Genomic DNA, 21,947 nt, shown 5'->3' on the forward strand with positions numbered 1-21,947 from the left:
ATACTTTGTTATATCTGACACCTTTTTTGTAGGAGCATACTTATGGAGATGTATAGGTTGGCCCTGGACTATGAGTGAGTCCATTTGGGTTGTATTCTTACCAGTTCTGCTACTATTGTATATTTTTATGTAGAGCCCCTTTAATACAAGAATACAGCAGTAAGGAAATTGTGTAGGGTTGATAATTACGTAAAAAAAAAAAATTCGGGTATATGTTTTAAGTGAATTCCCTGCATTTCTTCTCCAGTTTGTTAATAGTGTATAAATTACCTTCTGATAGTCATTGCGCGCTTCACCAAACTTCTGCTGTGCTATCCGTTTCACCAAGTCTGAAATAGACAAAAGGAGGGCAGGTCAGTAATATATATCTCAATCCAGATAATAATCATATATAGGAGGAGATACAGCTGTCCTCTATTTCCATACATGAAACCCATCCCCCATATTAGTAAAGTCATCCTAGTGCCTCTTCAACTCCCACTGACATTACAAGCAGAAGATTCTCCTACACAGCAAAAGAACAAGACAGCTGATTGATGATACATTCCTGTAAGAGACTCAATTATACCCAATGTGTCAATCACATCCCGTGCAGATTGCAGGACACCTTATATAGAGAGCTTACTTCTGTACTAGGCAAAGAAAGAACTCAAGAAACTGCACATTTTACCAAGAAAACCCTACAAATAGAGATGGCAGATCACACAGAAGAGCTTGCAATCAGCTACACAACTAATCAGAATGTGTGGTGCACACAGAGTTTAGTAACAATATTTATTGTATTTAAAACCGTATCACTCGTCATGATGTATTTTTAGCGCTGTTATATGCACTTTTGCCAGTAGGTGGCACCGTTCTCCATTTATAAACACCTCCATAGTTCTTGCCGTGCTAACATAGGATAATGCTATTTATATGATTTCTGGACAGATACTAGAAAGCATCAACCTACAACATGAGGCTCTCAACTTAAAGGGGTTATCCAGTGCTACATAAACATGGCCACTTTCTTCCAGAGACAACACAACTCTTGACTTCAGTTCAGGTGCGGTTTGCAATTAAGCTCCATTCACTTCAATGGAAATGAGTTTCAAAACCCCACCCAAACTGGAGAAAAGAGTGGGGCTTTCTCTAGAAGAAAGTGGCCATGTTTTTGTAGCACTGGATAACCCCCATAATAGGAGCAGTCTAGATAGAAGAACGATAATCACTTTCTTAAAGGGGTTATCCAGCAAAAAAAAAAATAAATTCTCTCAAATCAACTGTTTTTTTTTTTAGTTTTTTTGTTTTTTTTTAAATAAAAGTAAATTACAAATCTATATCACTTTCTAAGGGTGCGTTTACACAGAAAGATTTATCTGACAGATTTTGGAAGCCAAAGCCAGGAATGGATTTGAAAAGAGGATAGATCCCAGTCTTTCCTTTATAACCTGATCCCTGTTTATAGTCTGTTCCTGATTTTGGCTTCAAAGATCTGTCAGATAAATCTGTCTGTGTAAACGCACCATAAAACCAATTAATTTGAAAGAAAAAGATTTTTGCTGGATAACTCCTTTAAGTGCAGTGATGTATCTCAAGAGTCAAGACTTGGGTGAACCCTTATGTGCAGTGATTCTGTAGCTGACTTTACACCAGATACTGTACTGTAGAGAGAGTGTTCAGCCAATATTTATTTCTCCTGACTCCACCATAAACATAGGTTTTATCTTTGGTTCCAATGGGGAGAGGGAAGTCGGACAACTCAAATAGGTCAGAGACAAAGTCTAAACCTATGAAGCGCCAAAAATAACTAAAAAATGAAAAGTTTGTTTAAAAATAAGAAAAGTAATTCCAATGTGCAATGTTTTTGACGTGTATTCACAATCGTCATGGGGCCCTCCCTCTACTTGATATCATATGTGATTCCAACACAGTTGTAAATAACTCAATTATTAAAAATGAATCCTAACCCCAAAATAATAGCTGTGAATTCTTGGCCACTAGGGGGTCTCCTTTCTCTCCAATCTGCTGTCCACTACATGTTATTAGGCTCAGTCTCTCTCTAGTAACAGATAGACCAGGAAGAAGCAAAGGAAGTGTGGGTGGGGCTTAGCCGCAGCTATGTGTAGGAGAAAGAGAGGGAGTAACCCTGGGTTGTGTGCCTGCAAGATGTAACTTTCTCCTTCCTCCAGATGATCTGCACTGTCCATTTAAGTTGGATGACGGCTTCCTCCTTATCACATCAGCAGCAATAGGTGCTTATTGTAACATCCCCCCCAGGTACTCTTTTGTGGTAAGAGGGCGCAGATGTAGTTGTAATGTATGCCAGCATGGATGTGGCATAGATTTCTGCCAACTTGCAGTAAATCCAATGAAGCAGACATAAAGGGACATTCAGATAAGAGTGGCACATGAAACGCTGCTCTTTATAAATTGTTTAATAAAAATGGAAATAATATAAGGCCAGACTAGTTATATCAGTTGGGCTTTTTCTGCAAACTTCTATGTGTTCTATGGGGGAGATTTATCAAACATGGTGTAAAGTGAAAGGGGCTCAGTTGCCCCTAGCAACCAATCAGATCCCACCTTTAATTTTTAAAGAGTCTGTGAGGAATGAAAGGTGGAATCTGATTGGTTGCTAGGGGCAACTGAGACAGTTTCACTTTACACCATGTTTGATAAATCTCCCCCTATATGTCTATTTGCTGGTAGTTTGGGATTGCCAGCTACTAGAGTGTGCATTCAATCTTCTACATTTCTTTTTTTACACAGATTAAGTTCCTTGGTGCTTTTTTTGTTATGTCTCTACAACTTGTCAAACATCTATTAACCCCTTAGCGACCCATGACGTATCTGATACGTCATGGTGCCGCTCGGGGTGTTCAGAGCGGGGTCCCGCCGGGACCGCGCTCTGAACGGCGCTGATCCCGGCTGACATGTGCAGCCGGGCAGTGCCTCTATTAGCCGGCGCGGGTCCCGTTGCCGCGCCGGCTAATTAAGCCTCTAAGTGCAGCTGTCAAACCTGACAGCTGCACTTAGAGGCACTGCGCCGCACGTCCCTGGTGTCTAGTGGGACGGATCTCCCCCCCGCGATGCGATCGCGGGGGGGAGATCCGTTCTTCTGCCCGTGCCGGGCCTCAGCGTCGGAATGACGCTGATCCCGGCTCGGCAATAGATTGCTATGGCCTGCAGCAGGCCATAGTAATCTATGACCGATCTAATCGATCTTTGCTGTGTATATACACAGCATTGATCTCTATGAGAGATCAGTGCTGTCTATATACAAGTCCCCCAGGGGGGCTTCTAGTTACAGTAAAAGTAAAAAAGTGTTTTTATTAATAAAAAACCCCCTCCCCTAATAAAAGTCCAAATCACCCCCCTTTTCCCATTTTATAAATATAAATTAATAAATAAATAAATAAACACATGTTTAGTATCGCCGCGCGCGTAATCGCCCGAACTATTAATCACATTCCTGATCTCGCACGGTAAATGGCGTCAGCGCGAAAAAAATTCCAAAGTGCAAAATTGTGCATTTTTGGTCGCATAAAATCCAGAAAAAATGTAATAAAAAACGATTAAAAAGTCGTATATGCGCAATCAAGGTACCGATAGAAAGAACACATCATGGCGCAAAAACTGACACCTCACACAGCCCCATAGACCAAAGGATAAAAGTGCTATAAGCCTGGGAATGGAGCGATTTTAAGGAACGTATATTTGTTAACAATGGTTTGAATTTTTTACAGGCCATCCGATACAATATAAGTTATACATGTTATATATCATAGTAATCGTAACGACTTGAGGAACATGCATAACAAGTCAGTTTTACCATAGGACGGACGGCGTAAATGCAAAACTCCCCGAAATCAAAACAAATTCATTTTTTTTTCAATTTGACAGCGCAAATGATTTTTTTCCGGTTTCGCAGCATATGTTATGGAAAAATAATGCCTGTCATTGCAAAGTACAATTGGTTTCGCAAAAAATAAGCGCTCATATACGTCTCTAGGTGAAAAAATGCAAGCGCTATGGACTTTTAAACTTAAAATGGAATAAGCAAAAGCGCAAAAACGAAAATAGGCTTTGACCTTTAGGGGTTAAAGTGGAAGGTACACTTAAATAGGCAACTCCACCCCCCCCCCCCCCCCCCCCAAAAAAAAAAATCATTTTGTTCCTGGTTTACTGCCTCATATTTAGGTCTATATACAGAAGTAACATACTGTGACTTGTTACCTGTGATTCTACACAGTATCTTGTGTTATACGTGTATCCCTGAGGGTGAAAGAGAGACATGCAATGTCTCTAGGGGTACTTGTGTTGTGCTGGCATAGATTTATAATATGGTGTATGCCTGCTTGCATGCTAAATCAGCCACAGGGGGAGGACACCTCCCCCCCTGGGCCTTGCTGCAGCCCCGGCCCCACCCATCAGGCCAGTCACTTTCTACAAAAATATGCAACTTTTTGCCAATGTATGGCAGGCTTAGGGATGATAAATCTAAACTTGGTAAAGATGCATACAAGCAAAACAAACCAGATACAAGTTCTAAAATTTTATACATTGTGGCGGCACCTATTGTGGCCCTCATGTACACCCCTACTGTGAAATGCTGTGTTTTGTTTACCAGATATTTTTAGCCCCATAGTGTGATCAGGACTCTATGTTTTATGGTTCAGTTCGTCTGCAAGGTCAGGATTTCTTTTATCACACTGGTAAAACATCAGATATTTTGCCACTCTGCTGCACTAATCTCTTCCTGGGGGTCACAATGGGATGAATAAAGAACCATCATTAAATAGAAGTCATTAAAATGTACTAGCAGTAATAGTAATTATTGTAAATGAATATATATCAGAAGAGACTATGAAGCTAAATGCATTCTGTATAGTATATGCCCTATTAAAGTGTGTAGAACACATAGGGGCACATTAAAGGGGTGTGACTAAGAAAAAGGGAAGGAGGAGCCACTGCGATTACAGGACAATAATATGTTGCCAACAAAACACAACAATCACTGAACTCAGGGAGAACAGTGAAAAATTCCAATGGAGTACTCATTTACGAGTCTCCATTGATTGTCCCATACAAAATTTGAATAATAATAATCTTAATAACAATAATATGTTGCCACTATGAAGTAGGGGTGAGTATAAGGGATAACACTACTCTAGCGCGATCTCACCCCTCACTCAGGTTATAAATTGAGCGTAACATACACCACAAACAGTCCACACTATTGGAAACTCCAGTGCTGCCACCTTTTATAGAATAGGGGGGATAAGTCCAGACACCACATACAACATAATCACTGGTACCTACAGTTGTTTAGAACTGAGAGTGTATGGATATAGTTAGGATTATTAAGGATAACAAGACAAAACTGTTACAATGATAGCATTTAATATACATTCTTTTCTCATACTTATCGGCTCTGGAAGTCTAAAATCCTCTACTCTGTGTCCACTCTGACCACGCTTAGCTCCCTCTTCCCCCCCTCCCTTTGTAGTCACAGGACATATGATCTCTCTGGGGGATGGGTTAGCTGTCTATCGACTTGGCAACGCAACTCCTAGGAGACGTAATCTGCATCATCTCAATGCACCTGTGCTGCTTTAATAGACTTCCATGTGTCCCTGAGCCTCGGTTTCTGTAATATGAAAATGTATAGTTCTATCTCTGCTTGCTGTCAGTGAATGCATACACATGTTCCTGTCTTCGTGTCTCAGCTCTGTATATTGTAAGTGTTATAGATGTTCTTATAGTCTGGATGGAACTATAATGTTTTTATTCACAGTCAGCAAGCAGAGAAACTACACTACACCCTCTGGTAAACAGACAGTGGCGTAGCGACCGCGGTCGCAGAGGTCGCCGCCGCGACCGGGCCGCTACCAAGGGGGGGGCCCGCGAGGCCCCCCCTTACCACTGCACTGCCCGCCTCCCACTCCCTCTTGTGACCGCAAGCAATGTTTTGCTTGTGATCACAAGAGGCAGGGGCCCCCGGCTGTCTTGCGGCCCCCAGGGAGCTCTGTGTGCGGCGGGGGGGGGGAAGTACTTCCAGCGCAGGGAGCATCGCCTTAAGAAAAAAACAGGTCCCGCGAAGCTCCGCCCCCTCCGCGCTAAGCCCCACCTCCCGCCGGGGGAAGCCCGCCAGCGCGTGTGACCTGGGGGCTACAGAAATCATGCAGGTGAGTATAGATTTTTTTGTTTTTAAGGGGATGATGGGGGTGTAGTGGTATGATGATGGAACAAGAAGATGATGGGGGTGTAGTGGTATGATGATGGAACAAGAGGATGATGGGGGTGTAGTGGTATGATGATGATGGAACAAGAGAATGATGAGGGGTGTAGTGGTATGATGATGGAACAAGAGGATGATGGGGTGTAGTGGTATGATGATGATGGAACAAGAGAATGATGAGGGGTGTAGTGGTATGATGATGATGAAGGAACAAGAGGATGATGGGGTGTAGTGGTATGATGATGATGGAACAAGAGGATGATGGGGGTGTAGTGGTATGATGATGGAACAAGAGGATGATGAGGGGTGTAGTAGTATGATGATGATGGAACAAGAGGAAGATGAGGGGTGTAGTGGTATGATGATGATGATGATAATGATGATGATGATGATGAAGGAACAAGAGGATGATGGGGTGTAGTGGTATGATGATGATGATGGAACAAGAGGATGATGGGGGTGTAGTGGTATGATGATGGAACAAGAGGATGATGAGGGGTGTAGTGGTATGATGATGATGGAACAAGGATGATGGGGATGTAGTGGTATGATGATGGAACAAGAGGATGATGAGGGGTGTAGTGGTATGATGATGATGGAACAAGAGGATGATGGCAATGTAGTGGTATGATGATGATGGAACAAGAGGATGATGGGGATGTAGTGGTATGATGATGGAACAAGAGGATGATGGGGGTGTAGTGGTATGATGAAGGAACAAGAGGATGATGGGGGGTGTAGTGGTATGATGATGAGGGGTGTAGTGGTATGATGATGATGGAACAAGAGGATGATGAGGGGTGTAGTGGTATGATGATGGAACAAGAGGATGATGAGGGGTGTAGTGGTATGATGATGATGGAACGAGGATGATGGGGATGTAGTGGTATGATGAAGGAACAAGAGGATGATGGGGGTGTAGTAGTATGATGATGATTATGGAACAAGAGGAAGATGAGGGGTGTAGTGGTATGATGATGATGATGATGATGATGAAGGAACAAGAGGATGATGGGGTGTAGTGGTATGATGATGATGATGATGATGATGGAACAAGAGGATGATGAGGGGTGTAGTGGTATGATGATGATGGAACAAGAGGATGATGAGGGGTGTAGTGGTATGATGATGATGGAACAAGAGGATGATGGGGGTGTAGTGGTATGATGATGGAACAAGAGGATGATGAGGGGTGTAGTGGTATGATGATGATGGAACAAGAGGATGATGGGGGTGTAGTGGTATGATGATGATGGAACAAGAGGATGATGAGGGGTGTAGTGGTATGATGATGAGGGGTGTAGTGGTGTGATGATGATGGAACAAGAGGATGATGAGGGGTGTAGTGGTATGATGATGGAACAAGAGGATGATGAGGGGTGTAGTGGTATGATGATGATGGAACGAGGATGATGGGGATGTAGTGGTATGATGAAGGAACAAGAGGATGATGGGGGTGTAGTAGTATGATGATGATTATGGAACAAGAGGAAGATGAGGGGTGTAGTGGTATGATGATGATGATGATGAAGGAACAAGAGGATGATGGGGTGTAGTGGTATGATGATGATGATGATGGAACAAGAGGATGATGAGGGGTGTAGTGGTATGATGATGATGGAACAAGAGGATGATGGGGGTGTAGTGGTATGATGATGGAACAAGAGGATGATGAGGGGTGTAGTGGTATGATGATGATGGAACAAGAGGATGATGGGGGTGTAGTGGTATGATGATGATGGAACAAGAGGATGATGAGGGGTGTAGTGGTATGATGATGGAACAAGAGGATGATGAGGGGTGTAGTGGTATGATGATGATGGAACGAGGATGATGGGGATGTAGTGGTATGATGATGGAACAAGAGGATGATGAGGGGTGTAGTGGTATGATGATGATGGAACGAGGATGATGGGGATGTAGTGGTATGATGAGGATTGAACAAGAGGATGATGGGAATGTAGTGGTATGATGATGATGGAGCAAGAGGAGGATGAGGGGTGTAGTGGTATGATGATGGAACAAGAGGATGATGGGGGTGTAGTGGTATGATGATGATGGAACAAGAGGATGATGAGGGGTGTAGTGGTATGATGGAACAAGAAGATGATGAGGATGTAGTGGTATGATGATGATGATGATGGAACAAGAGGATGATCGGGGGTGTAGTGGCATGATGATGGAACAAGAGGATGATGAGGGGTGTAGTGGTATGATGATGAAGGAACAAGAGGATGATGATGATGTAGTGGTATGATGATGATGGAACAAGAGGATGATGGGGGGTGTAGTGGTATGATGATGAAGGAACAAGAGGATTATGATGGAACAAGAGGATGATGAGGGGTGTAGTGGTATGATGATGATGATAGAACAAGAGGATGATGGGGGGGTGTAGTGGTATGATGATGAAACAAGAGGATGATGAGGGGTGTAGTGGTATGATGATGAAGGAACAAGAGGATGATGAGGATGTAGTGGTATGATGATGAAACAAGAGGATGATGAGGGGTGTAGTGGTTTGATGATGATGGAACAAGAGGATGATGAGGGGTGTAGTGGTATGATGATGAAGGAACAAGAGGATGATGAGGATGTAGTGGTATGATGATGGAACAAGAGGATGATGAGGGGTGAAGTGGTATGATGATGAAAGGGCAGGAGGATGAAGGGATAGTAGTATTATGGTGGAGGTGGTTGTAGTATGATGATGGAGGGGCAGGAGGATGAAAGGGGTAGTAGTATGATGATGGAGGGGCAGGAGGAGGGGACAACATGGGGGGCATCTGTAAGGGGGATTAAATGGGGGGCATCTATATGGTTGATAACATGGGGGCAATCTATATGGGGATAACATGGGGGGCATCTATAATAGGGACAACACAGGGGGCCATCTATAAGAGGGAAACATTGGGGGGCCATCTATAAGGTGGACTACACAGGGGGTGTATACAATAGGGGGATATGTACTATAAGGGAGTCACATAGAGTCAGGCTACCCACTAAATGAGGGTGTAAAGGGGCCAATACAGATGTGCAGTTTGTAGAGAGATGAGGATGGTGTCAGTGTGAGGAGCCTAATATGTTTGTCTGGCAGATTCTGTGGATTCGTGGCTCCAAAAAGTTCTCATAATGGCCCTGGGCAGATGGAGAAGATGAAAAGGGAAGAAATCCGATCAGAGAAGACGTCCCCTGTGAGTCACCTGATATATTTGCACTGTAATGTATATGGTGTATAGAGCCTGTGTAGAGCTGGGGCCACCTCTATATGACTGGATGAGGTGATATTGGTCTATGTACAGAGGATTTTATTCAGTAACAGCGGTTGTGTTAGTCAGTATGTGGTAAGGGGGGGGGGGGGCCCAAGTTGACCTCTTGCACCAGGGCCCAAGAGACATTAGCTACGCCCCTGTAAACAGATGCCCATTATGCAGCACATAACTACACCAATGCGCGCTTCAGCTCTGCTACATCATCAGCTAGTATGGAATACATAATCAGCAAAATCAGTGAAAAAACTGCCCTGTGTTTACTGTGCAATAGTAATGACAGCAGTGTGCAGAAAAGAAATCTAAGTGGGCGAGCATGCAAATGGGCCAATTAGGGAGATGCATGATGGGAAATGTAATTTCCTGGCCAGCACCATCTTAGATGTAGATCGACTTTTTGAAAAACTTGTAACTCAGAAATGGCAGCAGCTAGAAAGATGGGAGATGGCTAAAAATACTCAGTGGGACTTGGTGAGTAAGATCAGTTAGCATTTTTTTGCTCTTAGATGGATAATCCCTTTATAGCTCTGGTTAGCACCCCAGTCTTTGTTAGATGCCAGGAGTATGGCCTGTGACCTCTGACTCCGCAGACTGCAGGGGTCATGTGACGCTCACTCCAGAAAAAAAGACTAGGGTGCCGACTGAAGCCTAAATGGAGGACCACTACTGGATGGGAGAGGAGAAATATTGATGGTTTATTTTTAAAACTTTTTTTAAAAAAAAGATGTATAATTGCTATACGAGTTAAACAAAATATATAGAAATAAAGAGCATGCATAAAATGTATACAAAGAGCTATTAAAAAAATATCAATAAAACAGGAATACAATTTGTAGTGATTTGCAGTGGTAAAGTTCTTTGTCTCAGCATAAATTGCGCACAGACTAAATTTCATTGGGTCACCATATTGTGAATGGAGCATTGTACTCATAAGCTCCAGCATTTGGGTGGATTGGGAGGACAATCTGCTCCTCCTTATGTCAGGCCATGGCCAGGGCATCTCATGTGTCTCACATAGCACCAAGTACATAGCACCAAGGTTCTAGTAATTGTCCAAGAGGATCCAGTAAACCATAAAACATATTACACATCTAAACATTATGATGGTTCCTAACTTGTAAGACCCAGACCGATGTATAATGCATCTCTTTATTTCTATCAAGTACATACAAACCATAATTTACTTTTATTCAATAATTTTACTGGGGAAATTTAAAAAAAATGAAAACGTAATTCTGTCTGTCCCCCCCCCCCCCCCGCCGCAATATTTTATGCTTTAATAGGCATTAAATAATTGGTTTTATTCTACGACTTGTTCCAATTATGTTAATACAGAAAATATGTTTTCTGTTTTAGCATTTTTTGTCATTTCTGTGTTGCTGCATTGGTAAAGCTATAACTTACTTTTATTTGTCTGTCTGTACGGGGCCTTTTCCACAGTAAGTTATAGTCTGCACTGTCAGGATTTTGGAGCACATATAAATTTATTGACTTGTTTTTGCTGGGGGGGGGGGGGGGGGGCAATTCACCATTATTTTTAAGGCTTTTACTTTTATTATTTGCCATTAGGGATAAATAATTAGCTCTCTTTATTCTGTTGGTCTTTGCAGTTATACCATAATGTTTTTTATTAACTATTTCATAATATTTTTATACCTCCTACAGTCACCTAAATATCACATTTAAGTGCTTTTGCTTTAAACATGTCTTTGAATGTTACTCTATCTGGTTAGCTTTAATAGAGGTTTGCAGGCAAGCAGTGAAGCTGCATATTTTTCAATCTTCTGTCTTTCCCCTATGCTGTAGCTAAAGTCATGTGATTGGGATCAGTTTTTTCAATTGGCTATAACACCAATAAAAATATGTAATTAATTAATAAAAAATAGATCTGCCAAAAACAGATAATCAGTTTTACAAAGCTTTCGGTAATCTGTAGGGGTTGAGTTGAGGACTGATCAAACCCTAGGCTATGTTCACATGTTATAAAACACCGGTCATTCCGTGACCTTCAGTGCCGCAAAATTCCCCGCTGCTTACAACAGAGCATGCGGCCGGAGCCGCACGCTCCATTGTGAGCACTGACAGTTTTTCTGCGGACATGTCAGCGGCGCCACTAGGGATCCCGGCTGAAGTGTATACCATGTGTATACACTCCGTCCGAAGTGTATACTCAGAAGGCAGCACTATGTAAGAACAGTAGAAATCACTACTACGGGACTTACGTAGTGTGAACATAACCTTAGGCTGTAGTTAGGTCTGTATTGATGGCTGAGGGGGAATTTCTAGTCCTAGTTGCATTAGGAACTAAAATTTGATTTGGTTCCCTGCAGACCTGTGCTGCTCCAAGAAGCACAGACACTCACAGAAGCTGAGGTACCTCAAATGATCCTGGGATGTTTAGGGCTACCTCAAGAAGGTACAGGATAAGTTGCTCCTCGTCCTTCCTCATCTATTCACTAAGGGTCCTTTTACATGTCACGATCGATCTTCGGCCCTGTATCATTCATGCGGCCATTTAAATGCTTTGCTATTGGCCGCACATCTCCTGTTTACACAGAGAGATGCGTGGCCAACAAACAATTTTTAGGGCTGCCCAAAGGATGCATTTTCCCACTCCTTGGCTGATCGCGGCTGATACTGTGGGACACCGCAGGTATATGCAATCATTTATATATTAATGATGAGATGCCTAAATGGATTATTGTTATTATCCACATCCTTTCAGTGTAACTAGTCACTGTTATAGCTCTTAGGGCTTTTTACAGTAGGAGAAGACATCCACTTAGAAGCGTAGCACCTGAGTTTGTTGGTACCATTTACTGGAAATGTTGGGGCAAAATGATAAGACTTTGCAAGTGATGGTCAGAGCTAAGCCTGCTGACTTCGACAGGACCGACTGACTGTCTAGTATATATGGGGGCCTCTTGACTCTCACCTGACAGATGAGACAGATCGAGCAGGTTGGATTTCAACTACCCGATCCTATTGTTTTTACAGATATAAGCCATGGCCAGACCTTGCGGCCATTTGCTTACATCTCCTCTCTCCAATGAGAATACATAGATGCTTGTGTGTGAGAAGATCAGAAGAGATCATTTTTGGACAAACTTTTGGCCAAAACATATTGAAGGTGTATGGCCACCTTAATTCTCTTGGACTGGGCCATTATTCAGGGGGCCAGTATGTTCGGACTGTGCTAAAAGGACTGTTCAGACTTTCACAGTTGAGCTTGCTTTTACCTATCAAGTACAAGGCTTTGTCAGCTAAGATCTAATAGTATCGCTATATAAAGCTTAGAGTTGCCGGTTTTATTATGTCACTGACTTCACCAATGGACAAATGAACAGAATAAGAATGCATGCTTGATGACAAGTTCAGATCAGATCAAAGCTGAGCAGCGAACAAAAACCCCCTGTCTGGAGCAACTATTGAGCAACCGCACGATACAAAGGAGCTTGACCAGACATAACCTGATTAGATCAGTACTTGTGCAGTCTATTAATAGGGAGCTTAACGTCAAACCAACTGTTGTGCTTTGTGCATGGCGGATAGCTCTACAACAAATTTTAAGCCTGTTGTTTGCAGGTTGAAAAACAGGAGAAATGCCCCCGCAATATGTACTGTATAGCAAAAGATGGCTAATGAAACTAAGCCAAAGGGAAATTAACTGAGAGTGAAGCCGTGGCATAAAAACACTTATTTGATCTCATTAGAGGCTCACATAGCCAGCACTGCCCTAACATATTGGAATTATTAGGTTTTGTTTGTGTTGTTTTTTTGTTTCTTTATGTGGCCATACACCTTCTATAGCTATTGGCTAAAGGTACTGTAAGTTCAGCCATCGGCTGTCTCTCTGTTCTCCCCATACACATTAACACACTACTCTGTCCCTTGTCCCTGTCCTTACTTTTGACCTAAATCTCTCTGCTCCCCCTTTGCCCCTTAAAGTGTCACTTTAAGAAACTTTTAACATGTCAAAAGCCTTAGGCCCATATGAGATATCTACTTCTACAATCACTATACTATGAATCTTAAAAATCCAAAAGTGTCCCTCTTTGGCATTCCCCCCCCCCCCCCCCCCGCCCCGCCCTGCCAATGACATGTAATACATGACACCGGAAATGTCATCTAACAATCAGGACTTTCAGCCATCACCATGCATGACTTCACATAATGGAGGTCATGAGAGATGAGTAAGCAGCTTGCCTCAGAGGAAACATTATACCTAAAAAAATAAAAAGAATTTCCGAAATCTGATCATGTAATGCTCCGACCTACAGGAAGGTATGGTCAGCATAACTCCAATGTCTTTGGGCAGACTTTATAAAAGATAATATGTTGGAATCCAAAAAGGAACATAGTGCTATAATTTACTGTACAATGTTCTGTTCTTTTTATTAAGACCTGATAACAAAGAACCAGAAGTTCTAAGCTTGTATGTGTATTACATACCTCCTTGAAGAGGTTATTTAGTATATCTATGGATAAGATTTCATCAACTTGGGTACAAACTCCTATGACATATCTTTTTGCTTCTGCTCAAATGAAATTTTTTATATTTAGATGTTCTAAGTTTCCCAAAGTTGACTGTCGCCAACCAGTCATGAAAGCCTTGTACTGGACTAGGCAAGGTGAATTCACAGAAAAAAAGTATAGAATGGTCAGTGAAAGGAGAAGAAAGTAGTGCTTTATATGTGGTAAGGCTTTATATTCCTAATAATGCAGTATAGATCCTCAATGGCAAATAATCTCTATCCATGTTGATCTTGAGATGATGATTGAGAAAGTGCAGAGGAACCCATTTTATTATGAAAAATTCTGTAAATAATGTATATGAAAATGGATTTCTGAACTGGACAACATCTTTAAAAAAGTAGTTGGGCTGTTTAATCGGTGGAAAAGTCCTGAATTTAGAGATAGTCTGTCTTATAAAAGATTCCTTTTAAGTCACTGAGTATTCGAAAAAAAGTATATACCAATATAAAAAAGTATAACCAGTAAAGATGAGCGAACCTGGAGCATGCTCGAGTCCATCCAAACCCGATCGTTCGGCATTTGATTAACGGTGGCTGCTGAAGTTGGATAAATCCCTAAGGCTATGTGGAAAACATGGATATAGTCATTGGCTGTATCCATGTTTTCCAGACAACCTTACAGCTTTATCCAACTTCAGCAGCCCCAGCTAATCAAATGCCGAATGATCGGGTTCGGATGGACTTGAGCATGCTCGAGGTTCGCTCATCTCTAATAACCAGTTAAGATATGAGATATGGGAGGGTCTGACTGCTTTACTACCATGTGAGTTTTCTGTACTGTAAGTTTCTGGTCTAATCACAGAATATACAGCAATAACCTCCACAGTAACACCAGGTGGAGAAGTTCACTAAATCTCATGCCAGGATCTGCAGGCCTCTGTAAATTCGCATGTCTGAATTATAAGTGTGAACCAGGCTTCAGTTGACTAAATGCAACCTTTGTCACTTTTATTCACAGTCCCACCTAAAAGTATGCAAAAATACTGTGAAGACACCATCACGTGTTTCTCAATGTCAGTGAGGTAGCCAGACCTTCTACTGAGAAGGAACAACCAAGCCAAGGGGGTCTCCAGTCAAGGAAACTGTTTTGGTTGATCTCCCTGAGGTGAACCATTATTTCTTTGAATGCACTTTCTAGACTTTGCTCCCACTAGCCAGAATCCTACTCCACACTGATGAGGGACAAATACCCCAAAACAGCTGTCTCTGGATGGATACCTTGCTTGGGTACTTCCCAAGTTTCCTGTAATTTTTGACTGTGGTTTGTTGGAAGGTGGTTGGCTTGGTTGTTCCTTCCCAGTAGAAGGTCTGGCTAGCTCACTGATGTTGAGGGACACGTGATTGTGTCTCCGCAGTATTTTTGCATATTTGATTTCCCAGGGGGCATTGTTCCTAGATACACTGAGGTTGATAAACACGTGATGATGTCTCCACAGTGTTTTGGTTGATCTCCCTGAGGTAAATGATCATTCTCTAGTCCCACCTAAAAGGACCAAAGGCAGTCACGCTTGCAGATTTATATCTATATATACCTTTTACAAGGTACTCCAACCTATACTGGCAGCAGATGGCTGAAACATGATTTGGATGGGGCCTTACACTGTATGTATTAATTGACTTACATTAGTAAAAAAAATCTAATTGCTATTCTCTTTATAATAACTAAAGGAGAAGGTTGTGGAAATGGTTAAGTTTGTCTAATAGGCTGTTGTTATTGAAGGCTTACATCTATTACATTGTAACCTAAGGGTCTGTATTGAGGGATGTCTGCTAACAATGCCAATCAGCGCTCACACAGATAAGCTGGCATACACTGCTCCATCTGGCAAGCTAATGGCGCGCACATAGCTACACATTTAGTGTTCAGTCTTCCAAGTCAGATGCATCTGGCAGATCCAGGATCTATCTCTTCTGTTATGCACAATTCATGACCAAAAGATATAGAAAACATAGTGATAGTGTGTGCATTATGTAATAAACCTATTCCCAATGCAATTACTGTAACTGTGACAGATACTGGTATGTACCATATATATTATAGGTCAGGACTTCCTATATTTACCATGCAATAAATATCAGCTGTAATATTTACCATGTTAGCAGTACAGAAGATCCTCCTTATTTATTGCTGCTAAATAGACTAAACCAATGTTAGTGAACAACATTAGTGAATTAGGGCTTATTAGTTGATTTTGGCAGAACTGACCGACAACCTCATGTGTATGCTGACTATTCCCTAACATAGGGTAGGTTAACACTGAGGAATCCTTGTGGAGAAGTTCCAGCGGATTCGGTCGCTTGCCCCCGCTCGCACGCATTTCCGCCCATCCCATAGACTCCATTCTATGATTGGGCGAATTCCGCCATCCACCAAAAGAATTGACATGTCAATTCTTTCTGCAGATGGCGGAATCCTCCTGTGTATAGAATGGAGTCTATGGCACAGGCAGAGATGCGAGTGGGAGCGAGCAACGGAATCCGTGGGAACTTCTCCGCGCGGATTCCTCAGTGTGAACCTACCCAAAGGGTATTAGTGGAAATTAGGATCAAGCATGTTGGATGTCAACCTGCCTGATCCTTTATTCCCATGGGAACAAATCTGCTGGAAATTATGTCTGGCAGTGGATTGTTCCCTTTTCCCTATTGAGAACATATGCATGATCAGCTGAGCGTGCTTTAGTATAAAAAGGGCTGTAAGGGAATGGCTGACAGCTCTCAAAACTGTAAACTGTTACCTCATGCACACATTTCCTGCACAGTCTGTATATCTGGACAGTGTAAAATGGAACAGAGTGGAACAGAATGGAACCTAGTTTGTACCAGGTCCCTCGCTCCTTTTGTATTTGTATTTATTTAATTCTGTAATGTGTGTATGTAAATGTAACACCTGTATCATTAAAAAAAGTGCTGTAGAATAAATATTATTTTTATGATTGACTCCTAGCATCATGTATCATGCATCGTGCCAGAAGCTCTGAAAAAGTTTAAATCTTCGCCCTACTGTACTCACACAGCCGCACAGTTGTGTCAGAACAGTAGCACAGAGATTTCAACTATTTTGGAGCTCCCGGCATCATAATAATACACGATTCTAGGAGTCACGATAATCCGTGCTTCAATAAAATTACAACAGTTTACTGGGAGTAACCGTAGTGCAATACAAAAAAAATACGGGTGGCAACAATAAAGTCCAGGGCAAAACAATCGTAACAATCTCGTGATAACTCGGGTGCTTGTAGTTGAGGTAGAGATCAGGTGCTTGTAGTAAGAAGGTGCTTTGCAGTAGAGAGAGTAGAAGGGCCAGAGGGGCCCTACCCAATGTAGAAATGTACTCTGCAGGAATCGTAGAGGTGTGTAGTAGAAGAGAATAAAGAATTCTCATACTCACGGATGGCTTTCTAATCTTGACCGCCTTATGCCCCCTAGTTGAGAGCTACCCGTCCTAGGTGGGTAAGATGAGCCCCAGGCCTTGTTATCTGGGTTGAGAAGACTCCAGAGTCTTCCCAGTTGTCCTGCGCTGCACAATGGAATACATAGACTTTTCCTAGTGCCTTTGTTTCACTGGGGTCAGTTCCTATTACTTCTGTAGGAAAAGGTGCAGAGAGAGTAGTGTGGCACTAGTAGTGTACACTTTCCAGATGGAGCTTATACGTGGCGCAAATAGTCTCACAAGACGTATATACCAAAAGGGATAGTTTATTACTGATTAGGCAACGCGTTTCTAGGCTACAAAGCCTCTTTATCAAGCCAAACAATTTATATGCATCTAAATGCATATAAATTGTTTGGCTTGATAAAGAGGCTTTGTAGCCTAGAAACGCATTGCCTAATATGCAATAAACTATACCTTTTGGTATATATGTCTTGTGCCATGTATAAGCTCCATCTGGAAAGTGTACACTACTAGTGTCACACTACTCTCTCTGCACCTTTTCCTGGCATTTGATGACCATCGACCTGAGGTGTCTCGTCCTGGTATCCTGGAGCGGCTGTATTGAGTCTTTGCTTCTCCTATTACCCATGCTACTGTAGGTGTTGTGCTCTTAGCGCAACACCACCAGGTGAGTGCAATCCACACCACGCACTGTGCATAATCCCTGTGCGATACAGATTCACCCAAGGAGCGCCTGTTCTGTGTTTTCAGCTTTCCCCGCACCGTATTACTTCTGAAGGTAACTGTCCTACATGGTTTAGAGAGGTTCACGGTGTGGGCAAGGTGATCCCTGTTAGGCTTCTCTCCCCTTGTGAAGGCTTAGCACTGCATAGTGGTTCTAGTGCTCATAGAAGAAATAACTCATCTAGTTGCATCCCTGTTAGACTAGCTGTGTCCTCCTCAAACTCCTTAGCAGATCTGACTAACTCCACCCACCAAGAACTAAGTCCTAACTTCAGAGATCTTTTCTAACCCTGGCCGTAATTGGTAGGCTCTGTGTGTGCAGGAAAAAGGGCAAAGAAGATAGGCCAGAGAAAGGAGGGAAAGCACCTGCACCCGTGAGTGGCCCTAGAGGTTGCTCCTTAAAAGGTGATGGCATACTTGGTGGTCCTGCCTTAAAGGGGAACTATCAGCAGGTTAGATGAATCTAACCTGCTGATAGCCCCCTATAGCACTGGGGACGCTGAGGCGGAAGGTATGTGTCTTAGTCAGGGTAATCTCCACTCTGGAGCCAAGTTAGGAGAACTGCTGCGTCATCTAGCCCACTCCCTCCATTGATTATCATTAGAAGGGGTGGGCCAGATGACGCGGCAGTGCTTCTAATGTTGCTCCAGAGCAGAGTACCTATCTCCAGTAGATCCCATAGAGCAGGGACCACCTGCTCGGTTGTGACATATCACCTATGGATCTGATATGCTCCCCCTCATACACATCTCACAGCAGATTACTCTGATCCATTCCATCTCTAAGGCAGAGAAGCTATTTTTTCTTATTTCTTTTTCTCCAATCCCCCCCCCCCTTACACCCACTCTCGCCTTCTTCTTCTGTCATTTTTAACATGACTCTGCGTAAGCATTTCCATGATTTAGAATTTTGTGATTGAACAAACATAATTGTATGCTTCATTGCTAAAATCTTCCTTTGTGAATGGCTCTATTGAGAACATGTTGGTTCTGTAATAATTCTCTGTTTCAGTACAAATAATTCACGAGTTAAACGTTATGAGGATTTTGCACTTGATGACTCTAGAGGCAATGTTTAGTTTACTAGAAATGCATTATTCTAGCAGATTCTGTTACCCAACATAACTCTCTGTATTAGAGTATGGGTTAGTGCCAATATATCCCCATGCTACAGAACTGGGGACACAGTTGAGGAAGCGCTCACTATACGCAAAACAGTGAGAAACTTTGGCTCAGCTGAGTGTTCATGGGTTCTGAATGGAGAAAGAAGATACAAGCCACTGCCAGACAACACTGGTGGTTTCTTACCTCTCAGAGAACAAAACACCAGTTGAGGTCTCAGTGCTGAGACCCCCACAATCATTACGAATAGCTGGGAGAAATTGGTAGAAATAGCAGATTTTACTCCCTAACTTGCAGTGATCTCTGTCCTGTTTCTCTAGACAACTGCCTTATAAGTCAATGGGGCTATCCTGAGGAACAAGACAGAGATCACTATACTCTCCGTAAAGCTCCCTGCTCATTCCAGTTATTGTGGGGGTCTCAACACTGGGATTCTGATCGATCAAAACTTTTCACATGTCAAAGTGGCACGTCAAATTTTTTCGAAATGACAAATATGCTTTAAAGGGGTGCAGTAAAAGAGAAATATGAAATCACCTGGTGACAGGTTATACAGATTTGAGAATTACTTCTATTGAAGGTGGAAAAAAAGAAAGCTCCATTACTTATCATCTGCTGGCGGATTTAAAGGGAAGCTACAGTCAGAAAATGAAATTGTTTAAATAAAGCTTGCAGAGCGTGCAGCCGCCCCCTGGTAATCAGCCTGGCTGGGTACAAGGAATGCACCGATGGTGTCCCTGACAGCCAGCCTGGCCAGTTGCTAGGAGCAACGGCGTTCTTTTTTATGTTGCCGCAGCCTGGGCTTCACCGCCCTTAGCCGACCGACATAGGTGTTCATCATGTGCTTTTACTGACTGGCGGCCAGCACCGCCAGTCAGCTTTGTTATATGGTCCGGAGCTGGAGTCTTAGCCCCAATCATGGGACTCCAGTCTCCATAAGTACACTCCCCTATGTGCCCTTCTTGCCTGTGATAGAGCCTGCCTGTGAAAAAGCCTCCCCGTGAGTGACTAAGGGTAATATATACAGTATGGGGTGAGACTTACACAGGGGGGGTGGCAGATGTACAGTATGGAGGCCTAACTACAGGGAAACAAAGTACAGAAGCCTAGTGGAACATACAGTATGGTGGCTAACTACCGTATAGAGTGAGTCTACAATGTAGGGGCAAGCAGTGTTTCTCCGATATTAAGACTTACCCCGAAAATGAGCCCTAGCCCATTTTTTTTTTTTTGGGGGGGGGGGGGGGGGAAATAATATAAGACCCTGTTTTTTTGGGGGAGAAACACTGTAGTAGGGACATTCCTCTACATAGGACCCCACTCCTCCATGCATTTAACAGGCAACTCATCTAGTTCAATAGGCACCATGCAGTACTTCATTTGCCCTGAGGCGGCGCTGCAGGGAAATGAAATACATGCTGTCAGGTGCCAATGCAGATGATCTCTGCTTATAAGCTAACAAAAATGGATTGTCAGGAGGGGACTTTTGAATAGCCCAATGTCAATATAATTGGATCATTAAGTAAATAATGCTCATGAACATTTTTCACAGCTGTCATTATCATAAAACGTCAGTTTTTTGCCTAAAAAAGACTGTGTAAAAACATAGCCTGAGGGTGGGCTCACACATACTGAAATCCTCTGCTGTCAGTTTGAATAGGTTTACATACTCGCAGCGGATTTTTTATTCTGCTGAAAGTATGTAAAGCGCCATTCGCCTTAACCTGCCGCAGGCCAGTGAATAGTTCACCAGTCCGCACTCAGGCCTGCTTCTGTGGCTCCCAGCTCCCTGGTGTCCCGCTTAGCCAATTGGTGCACTGTTCCGTCGCAGCCACTGATTGGCTGAGCAGGACGCCAGGATGCCGGGAGACACAGAATCAGGAAGGAGCGTGGACAGGTAAATCATTCACTGGGCCACAGCGGGCTAAGAGGGGTGGCGCTTTACATATGTAAACCTATTTAAACTGACAGTACCGCGGATCGCAATGGATTTCGCTGCAGAACTCACAACATGAAATCTGCAGTGATTCCGGTAACTCACCCTCAAGCTGTATCCTGATGCTCTATGTCAGTCTCATAGAAATGAATTAAAAACATGGATGATTGTCAGTAGAAAAAGACCCCCGGTCCATTTAGTTTGCTCTTATTTTGTTTCTTATCTTAGGATAGATATATGTTTAACCCACTAGGTTTACATTGACTTATTGTGGACTTAACTACCACATCTGCTGGAAGTTTGTTCCAAGCATCTAGTATTCCTTCAATAAATTAATATGTTCTCATGCTGCTTCTGACATTTCCCCAACTAACCTTATACTGTGTCCTCTTGTTCTTGTGTTCAGTTTTTTATTAAAACACTTTCCTCCTGAACCTTATTTAGCCCTTTAATATAGGAGAAAGTGATTTCTGGTTCACAGCAGACATTGAGCTGTTCAGCAAGTCGGAGCAGCAGTCACATAGTGTCAGAGCAGAAACCTGTGCGGGATTATATATTGAAAAGGAAAGCCACTCGTAAGGCAAATATGATTGCGTCTCTTTGTACTCTAGTAGGCAGCTAAAAATAAGTGCTGCTTAAAACTTGGCCCTATAGCATTAAGGGCACTGTGTAATACATGCCATGATATAATTCTTTAGCCTATCTTTATTACAGGCAGTGTAAAGTCTAAACTTCAGAAATAAGAC

The 21,947-nt window shown here is 42.6% G+C and overlaps 1 protein-coding gene across 11 annotated transcripts in view; it reads right to left on the minus strand.

The window, feature by feature from the left end:
• PROM1 (prominin 1) overlaps positions 1–21,947 on the minus strand; it is a 145,000-nt gene that overhangs the window by 78,593 nt on the left and 44,460 nt on the right. For all 11 annotated transcript variants that reach the window (XM_069977431.1, XM_069977437.1, XM_069977439.1 and 8 more), the window contains exon 3: positions 271–329. In XM_069977431.1, coding sequence (XP_069833532.1) covers positions 271–329 — 59 coding nt within the window. The remainder of the gene's footprint in view (positions 1–270; positions 330–21,947) is intronic.

The sequence above is a fragment of the Dendropsophus ebraccatus genome, chromosome 7, assembly GCF_027789765.1.
Source record: "Dendropsophus ebraccatus isolate aDenEbr1 chromosome 7, aDenEbr1.pat, whole genome shotgun sequence".
NCBI lineage: Eukaryota > Metazoa > Chordata > Amphibia > Anura > Hylidae > Dendropsophus > Dendropsophus ebraccatus.